Genomic DNA, 23,947 nt, shown 5'->3' on the forward strand with positions numbered 1-23,947 from the left:
TAGTTTCGTTTTATTGATACCAGAAACTTGTACCTACCTTTCTCCAATAGACTCCTAAAGTACATTATTACAAGAACAATAATTTTGTACGTTGTACGTTCCTTCGTGAATAGAATAGAATGGAATATATTTTTATTCAAGTACTTAAGTAAACTTTTACAAGTGCTTTGGAATCGTCAAAATTTACCACGTGAGCCGTGATACCCTAGTGGATAAGACGTCCACCTTCTATTCGCTAAGTCGAAGGTTCGATCCCGGGCACGCCCATCTAACCTTTCTGAGTTACGTGCGTTTTAAGTAATAAAAAATAAATAAAAAAAATACCTATCACTTGCTTTAACGGTGAAGGAAAACATCGCGAGGAAATCTACTTGCCTGAGGGTTCTCCATATTGTTGTTAAAGGTGTGTGAAATTAATCCGCAGTCCGCACTGGGTAAGCGTGGCAGATAAGGGCCTAAACCCTTCTCATTTTGGGAAGAGACTCGTGCTCAGTAATGAACCGCCACTAGGCTATCACCGCTTATTATTGTACTTATAGTACGCGACAGGTCGACCTGTCGCATATCATAGGTATTACGTAGGTACTATACTGTTACATAAAACTCTAAAAGGGATTAATGTAGGAGATTAATACATTTCATTTATTTCTTTTACTCCTACATTAGGTAGAATAAAATTAAAGGAAGGCACATTATGCTCACCATGCAAAGAGTAAAAGAGAAGACATTTAACTTCTTAATCCATACAACAGGTTTGTTTATGAATATCCGAGATATATTCTAATCTATCGCAATTAAGCTAATCCTAAATGTGCCTAACCTATTCCCTTTGACAGTTACTATTACCTTCTAATTAATTACTGTTTAAAATAGGGAGTCAAGTAACTTTTGTTGCTCAAAAAAGCTTCCCTAATCTTTAACACGCCTTAACAAAGGTTTACGTGTAATTACCTTTTAACATCGTAATTTTAACATGTTAATTTTAACAAACAAACGGGAGCGTTTTACGGCGTGAGGATATTATTTATGGCCTCCAGAAATAGTGCGAAGTCAGCAAGATTGACGGGTGACTAATTTCATACAAGTATTACAGCCATTTTGAATAATAACACCCTATGGTTGTCGCTTTCAAGAATAGGATGTCTATTTGTAAGGAAAATATGGGTCAGTCCTTCGTCCATGACAAGTTTGTGCCTCATAAATAACCTACAAATAAGATCTTCAACGAATCAACATAAACATGTAAACAGAACAGTCCCAACTCACTCATTGACTAACTCATCAACACCCAGCCTAAACCCTTGAACTTAAAAAACTGAAATTTTGTACGGAGGTTTCATTTATAATGTAGCCAACGAATTTTGCCGGACTTTTTGAAATTCCCATCGGGATAGGGAAAAATGAGGTTTTATATTTTACCAAGTTAAACGTCGAGCGGTCACTAGCGAAGGTGCAGAAATCTTTTGTGGAGTCAAGGATATACTTTTACTTGCAAACATTCTTCTTCTATGTGCCTTCTATTTTACTTGCAAACATTGCACCTGAAATAATGCTTAGCAGTGAAACAGACCCGTATGGATTTTTGTATTGCCACGAAGCTAATGCTCTTTTATGCCTTTCAGCATTCAATTCTATAGCAGAATCAACTTTACAATACAAATTAATGACAATATTACTGTCGATTAGTTATTATATTTGTAGAGACAGTATATAAATACTGCATGTTAATTGTTAGATACCTATTAACAAAAGAAATGTCCTAAGTTTTTTGAAGCTCATGGTCACTTTATTACCGTGAACGATATAGATCTATCTATGTGACATTTACACGATCCTAAACTTTTACTTCGTTACATCGGAATTACAAATAAGTTTTTTTTTCTTTCTAAGTAACTTTATTTTTAGGAATTCTTATATTGATTTATCCATTTTCTTGAAATATTTCCGTAAATAGGCTGAGTTGAAATATTCTATTAAGTCAAGTTAATAACCTGACAATAAAGCAAAAGACTTAATAAAACAAAAGACTTTTGTGTAATTAGAATTTTATGTACGTAATATTATGTAGTTAAGTTTCAATGAAAACAGTTTAATAGTTACCTAATTTATTTATGATTAACTTGGTGATCCAAGTTAATCTTTTTTTTTATCGCTGCTAAGAAAAGTGGAACATTCGCGATGCATATTTTTTATTAAAAGTTTAAAACAATAAGTAGATAGTAGGTGCTTACCTCTACTACACGTAAAATAATTCTTTGTAACTAGGTCCCTAATTTCGGTCATAATAAGTAATGATGATGTAAACAGCCCGCATATTATTTTCAATGAATATGTATGAGTTCCTTTAATTAAATACGCTCGCCACCCCAAAGGAAGGGTGCTGTCAATCAAGCACTTCCACCCCCATATTTTATTAGTGGGTACCCATTGAGAGAACTCTATAGTTTTTGCCTACTACATCAGTTGGTGATATTAAACAATGCTGTAGACAAAATTATCACGCTTTAGCAACTGTACAGTTTAGAAATATTTTGTGCTTATATTATGCAGGCACGGATTTTAGGCGCTTGTCTGACCAAAATGAAGGATTTAGAAATAGCCAATCTGATACAAGTTAGCCCTTGACTGCAATCTCACCTGGCGGTAAGTGATGACTGATGATGTAGTCTAAGATGGAAGCGGGCTAACCTAGGGTATAGCAGTTTTTATTGCTGTAAGGCATTGAGCTACCTGCCTTTCATGAATCAAAACTTATAGGATACCTCAATGGGAAGTATGCTATAGATTTTGATTCCTTTGACCGGTATTGACAGACACGACAGACAGACTACTAAGTGATCCTATAAGGGTTCCTTTTTTCTCTGGAGATACGGAATCATAAAATTAAAGTAAGTAGATATTAAAAGGTAAGGTAGTAAAAGGTAAGTAGGTATTAAAGTAAGTAAATATTAACAATTTTTTAATGTTACGTGTGGTTAAATGCGGTAGACCATTCAAAACGTTATGGGTTATTGTTCTCTTTGTGACTTGTGAGATAACCACATCACAAAAAGGACAATATGTTTGAGCATAGCTGTTACCTATCTCTGAAAATTGCAAGTGTTGTTTTTCCAAACTGATTGATTTTTAAACTGTGGTTATATTGGACAATGCATCTTTGCAGACTTGTAGTACGATAATAAAGGACAAGGGTTGTCTGTGAGTGTGCCTTCTGAGCATGGGGTATTAATGACCCTTTTTATATTGATAGCTTACTTGGAGAGCAGGATGTTAGGATACTTCGCTTTTTTATACGAGTTGTTTATTTTTCTGGGCCTATAGTTTATACTAACGAGAATATCAACCACAAATTACTGTACTACAGTACCCTAAGGGTAGAAATGTTGACCACGAAGCCAAATGAAAATAAGTACCTATGTAGATACACATCGAAATTCAAAATTATATTTCCAAGGAGTACCTAACTACGTACGAGTAAGAATCAACCTGCAAAAGTTTTAAATATCCGTTAGCACGCCCACGCACCTAGTGTTAGTTTTATATTTTTAGTAGGAGTCTGCGTTAAAAAGAAAACCTACATTTTGAAGTTTTTAGTCTAGTTTAAATTTACATGGGAAAGTGGTAGTTACACGGTCTAGGCTTATTTATTACTAGGCTAATTTAAGAAGCCTGGGCCATTCTAAAAATTGATCACTAAACTGTGGTATCCGCAATAGCATTGAGTATTCTATTCTATGGCGAAAGTTAAAAGTTCCGAGCTTCAAGTCGCTGCACTTATACGCATGCGCTGCGGGCGGCGGCGTGCAGGCACTCGGGCAGGCAGCTGCGCGCGCACGTGTCGTCGGAAGTCGCACGCAACCAATCCTGCGCGCGCATTGTTTCGGGGTAGGTCTCCGTATTGTCCGGATGGAGGGAACACCGGGCGAGCTATTTTACCAGAGCTTATTGTGAAGCATAGTTTAACTATTTTAATTATAATTAACAAAAAAATCGGTGATTTCCATGACAGGCCAACTAGAAACCGTAATAAGCTCGCAACTCCTACGCTCCGCCTCAGAAAAGTGGGAAAGTCATTTGTGGGAATGAGTGTAATATTTTATAATAAAATTCCACAGTCAATATTAGACTTGCCTTTACAAAAGTTTGAAAAATCCATTAAAAGTATGCTCCTGGCAAAAGCATATTACACAATCGAAGATTATGTAAATGATAAAAAAGCATGGATTTGACTCGCTCCAGCAATGCGCGGGTCTGCAATTGCTTGTAGAGTATAGAATATTATTGTAAATTGAACAATTGAAAAGAGCAACCGCCGAGTTTCTTGCTGGTTCTTCTCGGTAGGAACAGCATTCCGAACCAGTGGTAAATTATTTGACGATTCAAAAGCACTTGTAAAAGTTTATTTGAATAAAAATCTATTCTATTCTATTCTATTCTAATTATTATTTAGGTAACTCATTTATCTAAATAACTAAAATCGTGAAAAATCGATCCAACGATCGTCGATCGTCAACGATCCAAAGTTCATACTTAGTCTCCGATTGTTACTCTCTGTGCGGGGGACAATACGCAGAGAAACTTTTGGATTTTATAAAATAACGAAGCACGCGCTGGTTCTCAGCACACGAGTAGATATCCTACTCTGTGCTCTCAGTCCATGATCAATATATCCGATAGGTTTTTAGACATGTCCGAACAGGACTAAGATTTGAACCGGCGACAGGTCTTTGTTTATAGAACCTGTTTCAAGATATCGTCTTTTTATACTAATGAGCTTTTTATAATTTTCTTCGCTACATTAATTCCACTAACTGTGATTAATGGCATCCTTGTGTCCTTGTCGAGATTGTTTAAAACGGTAGGTTCATCCATTTTTTGTTGTTTTTTTTTTTGTCTTATAAGGCCGAAAATTCTTTGTATGTTTTATATTGCCCTAACATGTAAAGTAGAAGGTATTTTTTTTCATTTTCTTGTTTTTTAAGAAAAAAGTTGAATTAAGATAAGTAGCAGTTCAAAATTTAAATTGCAAAATGGTGTTTTTTTCGTATTTTTTTGATATGTGCCTATCTTTTATCAAACAAGCGTAGTTTCGTCATCTGTCTGAACATAATATATCGATAACAAATCAAAAAATACATTTTTTTTAGATTTGGAAGAATGATTTAGTACCTATTGATTGTACTGTTACGCATTACTGCTATTTATACTTTTTATGTCTAGGAAAAATGTTTTGCTAATAAAACTATTTGAAAAAAAATTATTTAACAAGTGTAAATTAAAAATTTATAACACCCCCGACGATCCAAAGTATCTGAGTTTTCCAAAACATCATTTTCTAATAAATAATTATGTATTTAGGCAACGTCCATCTTGACAGCTTGACATTTGTCTATTGACATAATATTATGAACCTAACGGTTATCTAACCTTCTTTTCTACAAGAAAACTAGAAAAGAGCTGATAACTCTTAAACGGCTGAACCAAGATTATAGCTAAGAACACTCTCGATCAAGCCACCTTTCAAACAAAAAAAACTTAATTAAAATCGGTTCATTCGTTTAGGCGCTACGATGCCACAGACAGATACACAGATACACAGATACACAGATACACACGTCAAACTTATAACACCCCTCTTTTTGGGTCGGGGGTTAAAAATGTCAGCTTCCATTTATGACGTGAAGCACTTTTTGCGTCTTCGCCACATCAAAGTCTGGTTAAATCGAAGGGTGGCACCCTTCGGAATGCCACGTGCAGTTATTTTCTGCATTTATGTACCGTTGCTAATTCTTGAATCATTGCATATAAGGTCGCGCCGCGTTCGCGAGGGGGACGCAATAATAGATCCCCTGAATAAAAGAAATGGCATTTCTATGACGGCATTTTTAAGGCGACATTGAATGAATGAATAAAATATACTTTATTATACTTACATCATCTGTACTAATATTATAAATGCGAAAGTGTGTCTGTCTGTCTGTCTGCTACGTTTTCACGGCCCAACCGCTGAACCGATTTTGATGAAATTTGGTACAGACATGGGCTACATCCCGGGGAAGGACATAGGCTACTTTTTATCCCGGAAAATCATAGAGTTCCTGCGGGATTTTAAAAAACCGAAATTCACGCGGGCGAAGCCGCGGGCATCCTCTAGTTAGGTATAAAAGAGAAAGACATAAAAATAACACAAAATAGAGTTACCTACCCACAGTATAATTAGCGGCCTTATCGTGACACTCAATCATTTATCTAAGGTCGGTACCTACCTACCTAATTAGACAGAAAAACTCTTTTGTTAAGGAAATACATTATATATCCATGTTCGATTTATTACATAGGTAAGTATAGCATAAGCTTACGTGATAATAACGTAAAAAAATCATCATCAACTTCTTCATCTCATCTTTGAGACGGTGATGATGACGCTGCTGATGATGATCATCATCTCAGCTCATTGCCCTCCTAGGTACCTAGTACCATAGTAAAACTGTGCTTACTGAGGACGGTCTCCTCTGAGAAAGGTTTAGGCCGTAGGTAGGTAGGTATCACTATAGTAAAAAAATATTTGAGATATACAATGAAGGCACATCCACGCACATCTATTTTTTGCACTAATGTGCTAACATTATAAAGAGGAAATATTTGTATGTTTGTAATCGATAAACTCTGAAACCACTGGAATTTCATCATTAGAAAGCTACTTTATTCGGAAGGAACATAGGCTATAAATTGAGTACATATTACATATCATAATGTAGGTACCACGGACGAAGATGTGGGCATAAGCTTAGTTAAATTAATGATAAAAAGGTACTTATTATATCTAACTACAACAACATTTTTTACACAGGAGCTATGGTATTATTGGCGTCACTCAGAAAAGCAGGTATTATTTAAATATTTTTATCGAATTATTGGAATGTCCTCTCCAAAACCAACACAAAAAAACACAAGTTTAATGTGTAAGGTTATCCGAGAGTTTTAATCTAAACAAACTAATGCCAAAATAAATAATTTAATTAGAGCGTGATTGCTATCACAACATCTAATTATTCAGTTCACAATCCAAATACCGAAAATATGCGATATCGCTCCGAATCTCGGAAGGAGACTAAACTAAAACCTTCGAAACACCCGTATTTATGCAAGTTCAATCTTGTTGGCCTCCTAGCAACAGATTGTATGACATCGAATGAGCGAAATATCGATTTTATCAAACTACCTGCATTAGATAAATTAATAATTTTATATTATTTTTGACAACTCAAATCAATTTTTAAAAATAACCTTACAGTATTATGTAGGTAGGTAGGTAGGAGTCGTACCTAATTAAAGAAATTAAAAAACATGACTGCCCGGTAAAAAGACTAATGCAGTCGCCATATTGAATTTTTCTCAAAAAAATTGTAGTCCACTGACTATCACTCGGGATCAAGTAGGTAAGGATTCTAACGATATCCCATAAGTATCCAAATCTGTCCCAGGCATTTACCTAGAAGTTATTGTAGAACCTTTGTGGAACCATAGGGTGGAAGTTGGAAATCCATAGGACATACAATAGATGAACCCAATGACTTCTATGTAGGTATTCTACTAGAAGTATTAATCTATCGATGACTAGAAGTCATTGCATGAACCCTGAAAGTAGTAGGTACCTACACTTTTTTTTTGGGCATTTGTGCAATAATTTCATGATCCTTTAATTAACCAATCCAAGACGATGTCAATTGTCACAGGTTTAAAATCTGAATTAAAATAGCATGAATGACACAGAATTAAGTATTATAATAATTCGAAGCAAAATGTTGCAATACCGTTCACTGAAGGACTTATTTTGTGCAAAACTTTAAAAGCGGTCAATTTAGAAGCGGTAAGGTGACCGCCCCGTCCATAAACAAAAGCATCGGACCCGCAGCAAGCTCCCAATACCATACCAGTCCGTGCAACACGCACACGCATGCTCACAACACACACAAGCTCGCTCCGTACACGTCGCAACTTGCACAGGCTGTAAGTTTTGATGGCATCGCATCGCATTCGTTCGCCAACCGCCGTGAGGAGCGCACGTGTCGCGTGTATCGAGTTCAGTGAACGTGTAGTGCTTATGGACAGTCAAAATGGTTCGAAGCCTGTCGCAGTGGACGAAGACCCTCAGCTTCCCGGCTAGGTTGTCTCCTAATCGCACGTCGAAGGAAAGCGTGGTCAATGTCCAGCCGGGCTCCCCCGGGGTGTCTCCGACCCCCAGCGCCTCGTCTCTCCCGCAAGGCTCCGACAAAACTATTTCGCCGATCCCTATCACCGAGATCAGTCAAATCGTAAGTCTCCCTTTTACTTGGGGAAGGACCCTTGAGCTTTTTAGATTATTGGGAAGGGTGTATCGCGTTGTGCATGCTAAAACCATCTTCCCCGTAAATCCTGAGGTTCTGGATTAGACGAATAACATTGAAGCATTTAAGTTTTCCTATCGCGTATTCGAGTTCCAGAAATCGTTCGTGTGTAACGACAGCGCATTTGTTAACTGGACAGTCACCTGATGTATTTTAAGTAAGTCTCCAATAAGTTAGGCATCGACAGTTAGCCGGATGTTTTGATTGGAGAGGTATTCATCTAAATTGTTGCCTGCAGCTGGAGTCTTGAAGAATCTCCGAGATTTATTATCTACTTAATTATGTTACACCATAACAACAATAGGAACATCAATTTCATTCGTTCCAATTACGTAAGATACAGGTGATCTTATGAAATTGGCACAACGAACGTCTCGACTTAGCTGGACCATTGTTTGTACCATAATTTACACTGAATGGCATTGTTTACAAATATTTGAAAGTAGTCCCTTATCCCTATAAGACGGCACAGTTAGATGTAACTGGTTTCCCATAAGAGTCGCTGAAATACGTGTCCAAAATGCCAAAAGGCTACCGCCATATTAGCCCAGCTATTAAGCTGTAGGCTTCAGAAAGGAAATGAACGATACGTGTCTCGGTTCCCACGTAGAAAGCACTTAACGGCACTAACGAGTTGTATAAAGTGTATTGACGCTTTTGTTTGGGAAGTCCGAGCTATGTATCGGTTTGTGTTATCATTGGACGCGTGTTTGGCCGGTGCTGTAACATTGTTTAGTCTGGTGGTGCGGTGTGCCGGTGCGCTGCGCAAGCGCACCGTTATGTCCCCCTTGCACTCACCTTGACAAGGCCGCACAGAGATGCGAGTTTTTGCAAAGCCAGATAGCACCATGACTTTCACCATTGAGATGCCTTTCTAAATGCTGAAGTGTTTCAAACTTATTTAGGTCCCGTATTGGTCGGTAATCGAAGTTTCCTTTTTGAAATCTCTTAAATTGAGTAGGTGTTGCGACTGTTTTATTTGCGCAATCTGTTTGTGTAAATTAAATACATCCAATGTGGTTTAGTAAGGCTGTGGCCTCGAATGACATTTGAGCATTTAGCGGATTTAATGCATTTGCAGCATCTTTATGTTGTCTATTTTGAGATAATCGTACGAATTAGTTATCTAAGTTAGCGTCCAAGGTATTCAGTTTTTAATGTTTCTATTTAAGTTTTTTAGCTAAGCTCTAAAAGGAAATGTTATTTAAACCACTCTGAAATGTGCCAACATTCCAGCCCAATAAGGTAGCCAGATACGGTTAGTTAATTTATAATGCCTAAAATTGCGCTAAGTTATTTGAAAGATTAATCATGTCTAACGAAAATGTTTTGATAATCCTGCAACGTTGGTGTGCTTTCCAAATTCATCGAATATTCATTTCAGATTCCCATCAGGTTAATTACTCGTAATATCTGATTATATATCATTATTATATCTGAATCTAGGGTACATGAAATTTTAACTAAAGTATTCTGACATTACTTAAAATAATGCCCATCTTTCTCACAATGTTCTCATTGGGGGATGATTTGATTTTTGTTCCTGTTTTGTAATGGTGTGATCGGTGTGATACTTAAATAATTAATAATTATTATTAAATTAAATAATTAAAATTATTATTAAATCCATTTACAATTTTATTTCAAAAGTTTTTTGAGTGACTTTATTAAGCATTCAAAACCACAATCTTTAATGTTATTCCTCTGATTCGAAATTAACTTAACATTATTTACGATCGTTGAAATATTTCGCAATGCCTAATAAAACACGTTGATTGTCCCGACTTTATGCGTTACGACTTACAAGATGTCAAAGTGTGCCATGTTCCCACTGACAGTTAAATTAAGAAACGTGCAATAAAATTTCATTTGTAATCGTAAAAGTAAGAGAACGCCATCAATGTTATGATTCAAATGTCTTTTTCAGTTTTATAGTGCACGATGGTATTTTTAAATTCCTCTTTTTTATAACTTTTAAGTCATAACTTGTGGAAGAACGATCGTGGTTGTTATGTGACAACTGACAAATTATGTGTAACTAATCATACATGCAAGTTATAATAAAAAGTTATAGGAGCAAAGAATTTGATAAAAATACTTGCACCAGTAGTGTATAAAGTAGTCAATCGCTGATTTAGAAATATGAGATAATGAGTGTGAGAAACTGTTCCTAGAATTCAAATATCTGGAGCTGGAGCCATACTATGATCATAAAGTCATTACCAGAAATATTTAAAAAAAATTAAAAGATTTAACGGATATTTTTTTCTTGCGGAAGGTATAATAACAAAGCAAGCTTGACATACCCTGCAAGAAACTGCACTTTCTTCAAGTCATGTCTTTGACAAACATTTGAGCAGATCCCAAATTTAAGAGCGCTGGCTAGATGTCAGATGAACTAACAAATACTTAACCAAAGACTTTTTGGGGATATCAAAAATCGGACAAATGAAGAAGCAGAAATAGGAAAAAGAAAGACTGACTAGCTCAATTTCAAAATGATGAAGTCAAATGTAGCAACCAAATTGGAAAGTGGTCCTTGGCTCAAAGTTGGAAACCAGGAAAGAAGCTGGTATGTTGGAATTCGGCAAATCAGTTAAACGTCATTAGTTAAAGTGTTAAGTCTGTCGCGATGCCTCTCCAGGAATGCGGATTACCATACGTTTAATTGCAAATAATGGGTAATATTAACGAGCAGTTAATGCTGTTAACGAGAAGCTAAAAGTTACTGTTTTTGACACCATAAGTAGTGAATAACCGATGCTTTTAAATATGTTCATAAAAATGCGCTTACTTTTTAACCCCCGACCCAAAAAGAGGGGTGTTATAAGTTTGACGTGTGTATCTGTGTATCTGTGTGTCTGTGTATCTGTGTATCTGTCTGTGGCATCGTAGCGCCTAAACGAATGAACCGATTTTAATTTATTTTTTTTTTGTTTGAAAGGTGGCTTGATCGAGAGTGTTCTTAGCTATAATCCAAAAAAATTGGTTCAGCCGTTTAAAAGTTATCAGCTCTTTTCTAGTTTTCTTGTAGAAAAGAAGGTTAGATAACCCTTAGGTTCATAATATTCAAGTGTCAATTGACAAATGTCAAGTTGTCAAGATGGACGTTGCCTAGATATACATAATTATTTATTTGAAAATGATTTGTCGGGGGTGTTGAAATTTTTTAATTTACTCTTGTTTTGAAAATATAAGTAGTGAACCGATGCTTTCAAATATGTTCATAAAAAATGGGAATATTTTGTAGTACAACGGAATGACTTATCGAAATGCCTCAAATGAAGTTGCCATATGAAACATAACTCACGCGTTCTTGCTAATGGATGTCAGACTCACAGCTTTCTCCTTTTGTTTCTTCTTCTTAATCCGTTTAAATCACGGTTTAAATGGTAGCAGTGCTGTGTTATCTATTAAAAGTGTTTTACACATTGAAACTTTCTAGCCCGAGAAAGAGATCTTATGAAGAATTCAGCTTTTTCGAATGAAAAAATAGGTCTGAAAATCTTGGAGGCTTAAACGCTTTTGGTCACTCTATTGACTAAACTGTATCGCTAACAAATGGGAGAAATAAGAACACTTTTATTGCTTTTTTACTATCCCTAAGTGCGCATTGCATATTACCAGAGTTAACTCTTTTGTTTTTTTAAAAAACGTCACAGTAAAATTTATTGTACGTATCACTGGCTTGTATGTAGGCTGCATTTCCGCGCTGAATTGGTTACTATCATTTTCTCTATTGATGATTGAAACTATTTCGTTACTAAAACAAACAAAAGCGATACTTAATTCGCATGAAGAGAATGGGACTGCAAATAAAATTAAAACTTTTAAAAGAATGCCGAAACTACAAGTAATGTCAAGGTTTTTTGCTAACCACGAAAGAGCTGGGCAGCCATTTTTAGGGTTCCGTACCCGGATGGTGCCAACGGGATCCTTTTACTAAGCCACCGTCCACCGTCTATCCGTCTGTTAGCGGGCTGTAGCTCGTGAACCGTACTTAATAGGTAGAAAGTTGAAATCTTCTCAGTATGTGTATTTGCCGCTAACTGCTAACAACAATAAGAAAAATAACAAAATGGTTGCCATAAAAAAGTGTCATTTCTTCTATCTTGTATCTAGGTTCTTGTACGGAACCCTTCGTGTGCGAGTCCGACTCGCACTTGGCCGGTTTTTATTAGGTATTTTATTGTGTCTGTAGCGGAACGAACATCTGCGTGTCAAATTCCTCGATGCCATGTGCAAGCTACTGGTGGGAAGCGAACCGTACACACATGAGTGTTGAAAAAAAGTACTCTAGTTGGTTTGTAAAATGGAATAGATGTTAGCTAATAGATATATAGATAGATAGCTACCAACGAAGGCGTAATTGAAGAAAACGAAAACGAAAAAAATTCTGTACCTACTGTCTTGCGTTGGGATAGTAAGCATTTGATTGTGCATGCAGCATGTAATTAATGACTTAGATAATTTGCATAATATTGTTGTACAGAATCTCTAAACTAAAGGATACGTCTAAATATATTGCTACTCAAAAAATAGGTTTTCTCTGCGGAAAAGGCTAGACCTAGTTTTTAGACATCAATTCTTCAAAAGTTAGTCAGTATCGTTTAAGAAGTAGTAGAATTCATAATTAGACATAATTTAAAGTTTGAATTTATTACATTTTTAGTAACTAACTGCACTGTGCTGTGGGCCTAAACTCTTAACATTTTATTAAGTTAGTAGGTATTTATTAAGATTTTGGTTTATACTAAAAATTATTTTAATCCTATCCGGAAGAAGAGTTGATCTTTGTAAATGCAGCCAAAGAAAAATTTGGTAATGCCGTCTATATATTTTGAATTTTTATACATATTTCGGTTCAACAGATACACCAATTTCTACCTTTTTGAGTTTGTATAATCATTTTGCTCTGAAAAACATTTGAAAGAGGAATGAGTTTGAAAAAGAAGACCACTACAAAACTGAATACATAATTTAATTTCATATGCTTTTAAAAATATTATGACTACATAGGTAGGTCATAGTCCATAGTATAACTTCATAGCACAGTCCAAACTGTTGTATTGATATAACCAACCAACAACCATTGCACTATAAGCTCTATGGGTGCAATGATATTTACAAGTTCCCCATAATAACTACTGGCAGATAAACATGGGGTGGTTTTTTGCCCCGTCAGCTGTTCAGGAGTCGGCGAATGTCACGAAGCCCCATACGGAGAGCCCATTCAAAACCGGTAATGATAGAGATTTCAGACCACAAATTGTTCCTTCCTTTGACTTAAAAATTTCAGTAAACTATTTATGACTGTTGTATGTAAATAAATACTAAATAGGTATAGTGGCTATTACCCACGCAGTGATGAAATGTATCCGCGACGGATTTAGGTTATTTAAACATCCCGTATGAACTATGATTTTCCGGGATAAAAAGTAGCATTTATGTTCATCTCCGGGATGCAAGTTACCTCTGTACCTTTCGTCAAAATGGGTTAAGCGGATGGGCCATGAAAACTGAACAGGTAAAAACTAGACAGATTTTTTAGCATAAGGAACGACTTTTATTTAAATTTTTTAAGTAAATACGTTTTATGTAGATAGGGCGAAATTTTCAATTTTAACGTGGTTTTAAAAGTAAAATTGTAATTAGGTACAAACAATTTTTATTCCAAAAAGTAGGTATATACCTAATACGGATTGGCTTATTGACAGTTGAAAGTTTTTTTATCGATAGGAAATTCGCTAACTTATTTCAACTTATATTCCAAGTTGCTCCAAAATGTTTGAAAAATAATAAAAAACAGAGTCATTCAAATATACATCCGCATCAAAACTTATTTCAATGGATATAAGTACAATATACATTACATTGTTATTGAAGGTTTTTTTTTTCTTGGAAATAGTAAGTTGGTAATATTATCCAAGCGTAAGCAAAAAATATCTAGTTCTAGGTTTTGCACATTCCGATAAATAGGTAACTGTTCTTTATAAGTACCTATCTACTTGCAATGTAGCAAATTGCTCATGCGTTTAAAGAACTTTGCACTCTTCTTTTGCTATAACTTTATTGCAACATCGACACAACTACTTATAAAAAACATGCCACAATTGCTAGATAAGTAGAAATGCTATATGAATGGGTTTTGCTAAGTAAAATTGCTTATCAAAAAATATTAGTTATCGTGTTTCAAGTTCAACTTTGAAATAATGAATTTTGTTTATCTTCATTTATCTAAACTCTAAAAGATAAGCGCTTTTCAAATGTCTACTTATGCTTTTTAAACCTGATCCGTCCGATTTATTAAAGACTAGAGAATGCTCGCGGCTTCGTTCGCGTGGATATCGGATTTTTATTCCGTAGGAACTCTTTGATTTTCCGGTATAAAAGTAGCCTATGTCCTTCCCCGGGATGTATCCCAAGTCTGTACCAAATTTCATTAAAATCGGTTCAGCGGTTGGGCCTCGAAAACGTAGTAGACAGACAGACATACTTTCTCATTTATAATATTAGTATGGATTGTTTTTTTTCTGCTTTAAATCTTACATAGTGTTTTCTATAATAATAATTTCTCGATTGAAGTTCAAGACTCCGTCCCCGTTGAAATTATAAAATCTTTATTAGTGAAACTAATTACAGTAAACACATAAGGTACATTGGAATCTTGAGCCCTAAACTAAGAAAGCCCATGTCTTTTAGGGTCCATGGTTGTTTTAGGTTTTTCAGATACTTACCGTTACAATTTCATAGATACAGATTTATTTGCTTAGTGAAAACATGAATGAAACAATGAAGCATATTAGTAGCAATCTCGAGTTTATGTTATTTGATATCTCAACGGATATTGCACGCTGCACGATACTGCACAATATCAATGGAAGATATCGAAACATAACACCCGTATGGGTGCGGATGCGAAAAAAAAGGATTCTGAATGATAAAATGACGTTTCCGGATGATGAATAAATGGGTGAAAGGATGCAGATTGCAGATTATCATATAGGTACAAAGTACATAATTGTAACTTTAAAGATTGTAATGCATTTGAAGCTATTCATCATCATTATTAAAACAAATAAGAAAGAGAAAGAAAGAGATGACGAGAAAAACTTTTGCATACTGAAATGAAAATTTCAAAAAAAAATAAAACAATAAAAGTGTAAACTGCCTAATTTTGGTCTTTTGAATAGTGTGACTTAAAAACAACAGAACATATAAAAAATAATAGTATAATTCCTATCGGATTCCTTTTAAGTAAATTAGTCTAGGATATTTTAGTAATGTATTATTTAGCTTTTAAGGAAAAAGATGAACCTATTAATTAAAGAAGAAGAAAAGAAAGTCAAAGCATGTTAAAATGTTTCAAAACAAAAAGATAAACATGTTCTGTATCGCTATTGATCATGCTGTTAACACATTTCTTTACTAAATAGTTTGGTCTCTCAAGATAATTTGAAATGTTCAAATAAGATTTTGAATTGAAGGAATGCAACTTTACTAAAATTTGTAACGGAATGTTATTCTAAATTAATTTGTCAGGATTCATCAATAAAATATACTAGATGCGACTTAATCCGAATGTATATAGGTTTTTTAAAATAGTCTTGTGAGTGGAAGCTATATCTAAAGCCTTTCGTAAAAATCGGTGTACCTAATGTATAGACTGTAAAATGGTAACATACATTCATGAGACAGACAGACAGATAGTAGATATAGATGTAGAAGTTACTATTTTGAAATGTCCAATTAATCTTCGTTACGTAGAACCCAAGGGAATGCAAATTACAATACAAAATGTCGTTCATAAGTAAAAACAAAACTTCAGCTGGTTGTTGATCGCCATTGATAAGTCAAACATTCCTTTATGAAAGAATGCTTGTTAACTTTTATAGTGGGATAATTTGAAATGTCCAAATATGATCATAGAATGGCACTTGACTTAGTAAGAGAAGGAATGTAATTTTTCAAAAATTCTTAACACGACGTTGTTTTAAACCGTTCTTGTTCAAACTAACAGCAGATGTGGCAAATGTGGCAATTCAAAAGTGACTTGAAAGGTCGTATCTTTAAAAATTCGTGAATTCCTGCAGGCACCTGCCGGGTGGCAGATGTTTGGTGCCAATCGGAAACTTTTGAAGATTTAAAGCATGCGCACGCACCACACAGCTGACGATTTGATGAAAAAACCAGTCAAGTGCGTGTCGAACTTCCATACGAAGGGTTCCGTAATCCAAACCATCGTGCAAAAATTAACATTTTTTTGTGATGTATCCATAAATTCACGGTTTTCGGATTTTTTCTTTTACTCGTGCTATACCTGTCAAACATGATTCTAGGTCAACGGAAATCATCTTGTAGGGTTTGTTCTTTTGACGGGTCTTGATAGACAGACAACGAACTACGAAATGATATGATCCTATAAGGGTTCCTTTTTTTCTGAAGTTACGGAACCCTAAAACGCCCAAAAAAACCTACCTTAGTAGAGCTTATAGAATGGGCTGGCATGATTTTTAATATCGATCAGCTGATTTCAAGAGCAGCTGCTGAGTTTTTGCTGTTTCTACTCACTTTTAAGTATTATGTGTATACAGTAGACGTAATGGAAATAGTTTTGTTCTTTGTGACATCAAAATTGTAAGGAACTCTATTATTTACTTATTGAAGGAATTTTCAAATGAAAAACATCAATGCTATTTAAATTATTATTAATGAGTTTGCAATGAGGAAGAAGATAACGAGGTATTATCACAAAAAAACACAATTGTGGGAAATGCAGATTGTTTTGTTTTCATTTGGGTTATTTATCATGATTCTTAATATTATTTTTATTTATTGAATGCCTACGTAAACCTAATTAGATACCTATATAGGTTTTTTGCCACGCCACGGTATTAATTAATACTTTGTTTCTTTTATAATAAATATTAAGACCCAACGTTGATAAAGTAACCTTAAATTAAAAATAAACTTAAATCCAAATTAAAACTTAATTATCGATTTTTTTTTAAATAAATTAAATTAAATCTAAAACTTAAACCTCCTAAAACCCTCCGCAGCGAGGTATTGTATCCAGAATTGGCCCCTCACCGTCCCATGGTCCTAGGGCACGAAAATAAAGCTCCCTTTGTGGTAGGTATATTGCGTGATTAGTTAATTACATTTAATTCAATTTCCTTGATGGTATTACTAAGTAAGTACATAATGGATATTCAGAATGATACTAATAATCAGTCCCTAAAAAATACATATGACTAGGTAGGATATACTTAACTCAAAATTTAAAAAACCCCCGATACAAAAACCTCTAAGTATAAGAAAACTATAAAACAGCTGATAACTTTCAAACGGCTGAACCGATTTTCTTCAATTATAGGCTAAGAACACTCTCGATTAAGCCACCTTTCAAACCAAAAAAATACTAAACAAACTTATAACACCCCTCTTTTTTATGGGTCGGGGTTAAAAAAAGGTAAGCCCCATCGTAGCCTAAATTACTATATAAATAGCCACAGACAGATACAAAGATACACAGATACACACTTCAAACTTATAACACCCCTCTTTTTAGGTTGGGGGTTAAAAACTGCCAAGTGCCAACTGAACTACAAGCATGTCCCTACCTAATTGAAGTTGATAATGTACCAGGCATTGATAATGTTGCTCAAAAAATTGTATTTGAAGTGGTTCAAAGGGCGGTACTTGAGAATTTATTTATAAAACACCCAAACAAAGCGCGTCCCCTTTTCTTTGCGTCTGTTTTGTGTCGATCTCATGTTTATTGGTACATGTCTACCGTTCGTACCCTTACTACCAAGTGCCCAACCTTTGATATTTTATGGAGTCCTATTTTTGTTTGCTTCCTTTAAAACCTCTTGATCTAGTCATTAATCCCATTTCCAATAACGGATTATTATGCTAATATTTACAAATTGAACGTTTGTTTCTACAAATATGTCATAAAAAAGTCATAAATAGCCTTTTAGAGCATCAGCAATATCCCGAAATAATAGAAGCAAGAGGAAAAATAAAATTTTCGTCTCTATATGGATATGCCATTAAAAAAAATATTTCGAAACTCTTAGATTTTAGTCATTAAAAAAAATATTTCGAAACTCTTAGATTATATTACTAGGCCAGTGGCCACTCGCGCGGGTAGGTTATTACAATTTTCGTAGAGATCTCCAATTTTTTTAAATATAGCGTACGTCACTCAGAAATAATGTAGCTTTCTACCAACTACTTAGTGAAAGAATTTTCAAAATACCCAATTTATTATACCTATGGATTATTATACCCAAAAAAAAATTTTCAAAAGAAAAATAAAAACGACTTCAAAAACCAAAAACACTAAAAAGTAGAAAATAATTTTTGTTTAGCTACACATGTAATGTACCTAGGTATGAAGTCGAGCGAGCATATTAAAACAAAATTAGAAATCCAAGAGTGAAGCTCGCCCGACTTCATACCTAGGTACATTACATGTGTAGCTAAACAAAAATTATTTTCTACTTTTTAGTGTTTTTGGTTTTTGAAGTCGGTTTTTTTTTTTTTGAAAATTTTTTATTTCACAATTTTTAGTGGCCCCACTGTACTATAATATGCTATGCCCAGTTAAAACCCTACTGTTTACTAAGCTATTACAGTGATCGCGAGCAATTTGCTCTTATCCATTGAGGATTTCTGTTCTCCATCTCCGAAGATATTCATCAGATCTTCACCAAATTTATATGGGACCACCTGCACAGTATACCCTTTCAAACAAAAAAAATAATTTCCAAATCGGTCCAGGGGTCTTTGAGTAATCGGGGAACATACATAAAAAATAAAAATAAAAAGATCCCGACGAATTGAGAACCTCCTCCTTTTTTGGAAGTCGGTTAAAAATAGTTAAACTCTTGACACTATTTTAAATATGTAGGTATATGACCATGTATATGCAATTAGTTATAATGGAACATATGAAAAACTATAGGTAATCATTAAATGATTGTCTTTTGTATCTTTTTTTTAGTACTTAAATCAAATATAGAATGAAATTCCAAAGCAAATAAAACAGTTTTGGAGTTTTAAAATCACTGTGATCACACGAGATAAAACGTAAAACGTGGTTAATACCAGAGAAGGGATAATACCTTTATTCGATCCATCACAAATCCATAATTACGCTACAATAAATTACTGACAGCGTATCATTTTGGATCCATCTTGAACGATTCTTTGTATAAATCATTTAATAATAAACTCGGTTTGGTTATTACCAAAGCCTCCTTTTATGACTTCTAAAACTTTAAGTTCCTTTGTTACTCCTGTCTTAAATAGTACATCTAATAGTGATGGTAACATATCATTAGTAATTTATGTAATTGATCACTCATGATTAACTTCACGATCGACGCTAATAAGATCATTTCTCACAAGTAGCTATCATTAGGTTTGTCTGTTAGTTGTTCATAAGCTACTTGACATACTTATACATAATTTGAGAACTAGTGTGAAAGTACTTTTAAATGTATATATGTAGTTGGCTTTTCTTCTATTGGAGTTTTGTTTGATTTGAGAATGTTGGTAAAAATAATATAGATTTTAAATTTAGATTCTAATTCAATCAATTTTCAATTCATGTATGTCTTAGTTTAATGATAAATCCAATTTAATCTTATAATATACGTCATCGTGTTTAATTTTCATAACATTACTTATGTTTATTTTATTTTATGTCAGTTTCAGAAGGAACATATCTTCCAAAAAAGTTTAATTAATCATCGAACGGTTCCCAACAATTTATTATCCCGACCCTTGGCTCTTTAATTAGTAATTTTGATGCTCAATTGACCGGATGCTCGACCATTTTAAGCCTCTATCGCGAACTGAATAATTCCATCGCACTGGACATCCGGTGTCCTTCGCAGCAACACATAGCAACATACTATATCTAGACAAGCAAAATAATACCATAAGAATCGAAACCGACGACTCAAGTTACATTGTGGTCACAAGAAGTAAACAACTGTACATTTGACAGCATATAATCGTCTTAACAATAAATGAAACAGCGTTCAAATTTAAATGCATGTCACGCTTCAAACATGTATAATTTAGCGCGGTTAGGTTTTCTGAATCTGTGAGAAAGATTGCTGAACCGTGTCGCATTCAACCAATTCCATTTAATACAACGGCACAGATATTTCCTGATTAAGTAATGTTGGTTGTTGGAAATCTTAATTTTGTTAGATGGCCATTGTCATTGTCAAGGCAATTTGGGGCAATTTCACGGACAATGTGATTCTCAACTTGTACCTACACTACACATTTTGTTGAAATGACTCGGTTGTTTATGTTGTGCTGATTTGGAGACGTTATCATAATTAATGATGGGATTATCATTTCCAGCTGATAGAAACATAATTTTTAACCTGTTCTTTTGACGATTCATACAAAAATAAAAACACAAATGGTGTGCATGATTTTTTATAGGTCTAGTAAATGCTTGGATTTCTCTAAGTTCAACTTATCTCTAAACATGTATGCGCGTTGTTTAAAAGAATTCTATTTTTACTTATTTGAAATATTTAAATTGGTACGAATTCATCGAGGTTTTATTCATTAACAGATCTTTATTATTAATCACTTATCATAATATTTCAATAAATGTCTTCATTGCTATTTTCAATTTAATCCAAGGCTCCTCAAATCTTCAACTACAACTTTCCTCTTTGCTCTCAATTACATTCGCGTAGACATTTTGTCTTTTAAAAGTCTTTACATTTACTAAACTATTAGTCTATGTCCATCTTTAAAGATTAAGCTAGAATCTAGCTTATTGATTATACACAATGATCTAGCTGCTAGATCATTGTGTCAGTTCCATTTAAAATGGTTTTACGGTTGAAGCGTAATGCAGTTGTAGGCGTAATATAAATGAAAACAGATTTCAATCCAAGCTCGATTATTTGCTTTTGTCAATAGGTAATATTTTGCATACCTATCGCAGTTATCGAGGGCCACAGGAACGCAGGCCGAATATTTCACGTCAAGTCCAGTTTCGCGTTAGTCATTAACGATACGCAGGTTGTGCGAGAGAATATACCAGGGCTTAGTCACCGTTTTGTAATGCGTACGCGATTCGCCTCTCGAATTTATCGTCTACGATTGTAGCACACTAAAATGCTAATTTTTCCAACACTGAGTGTCGAAAATTTCGTTTATTCATACTTATACTTACGAGTTAACATTCAGAACTCCTAGTTCGAATAGCCTGTCCAACATTGCCTTTGCTCAATGTTTATTAAAAGGAATTTGGTTAAAGACATTATTTTTTAACAGAAAAGAGTAGCATAGCAGGTCAAAAGGCTTGTAGCTATAAATAATATATAAGATACTATGGTGTATAGGAGGAGACTTATTATTATTTTATTACTGATGTCACTTTAACTTTATTAACCTTTTTTGCTGTTTGATTCTTTGAATTTATAGTTATTTCGTTATCACGATCTTACTTATCTATTGTAACTTCAAGTAAGTCATTAAATCCACCTTTAACACAATAAGCGGTTGTAAGCTGCATAATAACATCCGACATCCGTTGTTTAACCTTAATCGCTAAAAAAAGCTGTCCCATTCGCGACGCCATTGTAATCTGCAATTTCAATGCCCTTGACTTCATTTTTGATGACCTCTGCCAGAGCGTTTTTTTTTCCTCCGAGGTTTCGAATTCCCAGTTAGGCTTATTCTGAGGCTCTTCCAGGCCAGTGCATTACCATCTTAAAGTGCATCACCTCACAATCATGAAAGATTGCGATCAAAACTAACCTATCATCGATAAAGGAGATAAGGATCAGAAATCTTGGCTTAGGGATCGTAAAATCTAATTTGCCAATAACGGCCAACCCCCAAATAATTGGCTCGATGTGTCTTGTTCTCATGTTCCCACGGAGATTTGGAAGAGCGGACGTATTCATAAAAAAAAAACAAAAAGAACATAACGCATCCGCGCCTCAGGCGTAAAGGAACGGACCGTATTAAAACCTCTTTCGCCAGATAGTCATTTGATTGTTGGCTTCTCTACTCTATCATTACTCTACATTATCTGTTATTCTACCGATTCGTAAGTACACTATGACGTGTTTAAGTAGCATGATTTATTATCATGTTTAGAGATAGACGCTCTTCTCTATTTGTACCTGTTAATATTATGGTGTACTTCTGTTTCGATTAAGTGCAGTCATTTTATTTCCGTCTGCTTCCATTTTCGAAATTATTATCACCATGTTATTGTTTATGGTTGATGATTTTTTATTTTTTTCATTTTATGTAGCAAAGATCAATAAGTATGCAGCTTTATGTATTTTTTTTAATTATTTCCAACAGCCTGCGAAAGTGGCAGGTGTAATAACTGTTTTTTTTTTAATTTAAGCCAACGTATTAATTGGTTTTTTATGAATTTATATAATTTTTCTTTATTAAGTTTTATCTCCTTTTAAAGCCAACAGTAAGCTAAGCTGTAGGAAGTGGATTTTGCAAGAACCACTTATAAGACCGGTTTGGCACGATGCGACTCGCTTGTAACTTGCCGATGTGAAATTATCTTATTGCTTAGCCCTTTTATATACGTCTTATTTACTTAATTATAAAAGGTAATAATTTAAAAATACAATTAAGTCGCATTTTTTTGCAATATGGGATTTTAACTATAATATGAGGAACTTGCGTTCTAATTGTAAAAATATCTAAGGACGGTATTATATAACACGTAGGCACATATTAAAAAACCAATTTACCTTCGACGACACCTAAAATTTAATTAGTGAATGCAAACGGTAAAAAGTCAAATATATGATAAACCTGTTGATTGGCCACCATATTTAGTAAAGTCAGGTCATCAAGGGGCAATGTAGGCGTAGCAGGTGCGGCACAGCCTCGCATAGACAATGTTGGCTAATATTCCATCTGTGTGACAGGACAGTATCACAAGCGGCTTCTTACTCTGTGACTGTGTGAAAGTTAAAAAAAAGTTATGAGTTATGTGGACTTTTTGTACGAATTGCTAGAGGTTTGTGTTTAATTTTCTTATTAATTCAAAATATACTATTGGCACTATTGAACATACATTTTATATTTAGTTGTTTTTCAATTTTTTTTAGTTTTTTTTTTGCATAGGTTGGACGGCTGTGAATTCTAATTTTAAAAATTATAGACTAAAATGCAACTTTTTGATAAGGTTGTTTAATAATATATATATGTATATAACTAACAATCATATAAATTTCATTCATATATTCGTAAATTAAGTAGTTTTTACCTATTGCCATGAATACGAATAATAACATCAAGTCGTGCGTTATCTTAAGTACGAGTAGTTATTACATAATAATATTATAAGTAGTCCTAATTATATCCTACGAAATATACTGTTTTCTCCCCTTTAAAACATCGTCAATAGGGCACCCCATTCATTTGATAGAGTCTTAAACTGTCTAATTACTTATGAGCAAGTTTAGTTTAGGGTTCTCAGAAGGCGTTACTTGTGAAGAGTCGTGAGAACTTGGATGCTTTTAACT

At 34.4% G+C, this 23,947-nt stretch overlaps 1 protein-coding gene across 3 annotated transcripts in view; it reads left to right on the forward strand.

Moving 5' to 3' along the window:
- Positions 1–23,947, forward strand: part of LOC123878477 (TNF receptor-associated factor 4) — a 115,304-nt gene that overhangs the window by 67,552 nt on the left and 23,805 nt on the right. The window contains exon 1 of one of the 3 annotated variants that reach the window (XM_045925663.1): positions 8,052–8,315. The exons of the other annotated variants lie outside the window; for them this stretch is intronic. Coding sequence (XP_045781619.1) covers positions 8,118–8,315 — 198 coding nt within the window. The 5' untranslated portion in view covers positions 8,052–8,117. Of the gene's footprint in view, positions 1–8,051; positions 8,316–23,947 lie in introns of those variants that run through there. 3 annotated transcript variants of the gene reach the window in all.

The sequence above is a fragment of the Maniola jurtina genome, chromosome 3 (genome assembly GCF_905333055.1).
Source record: "Maniola jurtina chromosome 3, ilManJurt1.1, whole genome shotgun sequence".
In the NCBI taxonomy this organism is placed as follows: domain Eukaryota; kingdom Metazoa; phylum Arthropoda; class Insecta; order Lepidoptera; family Nymphalidae; genus Maniola; species Maniola jurtina.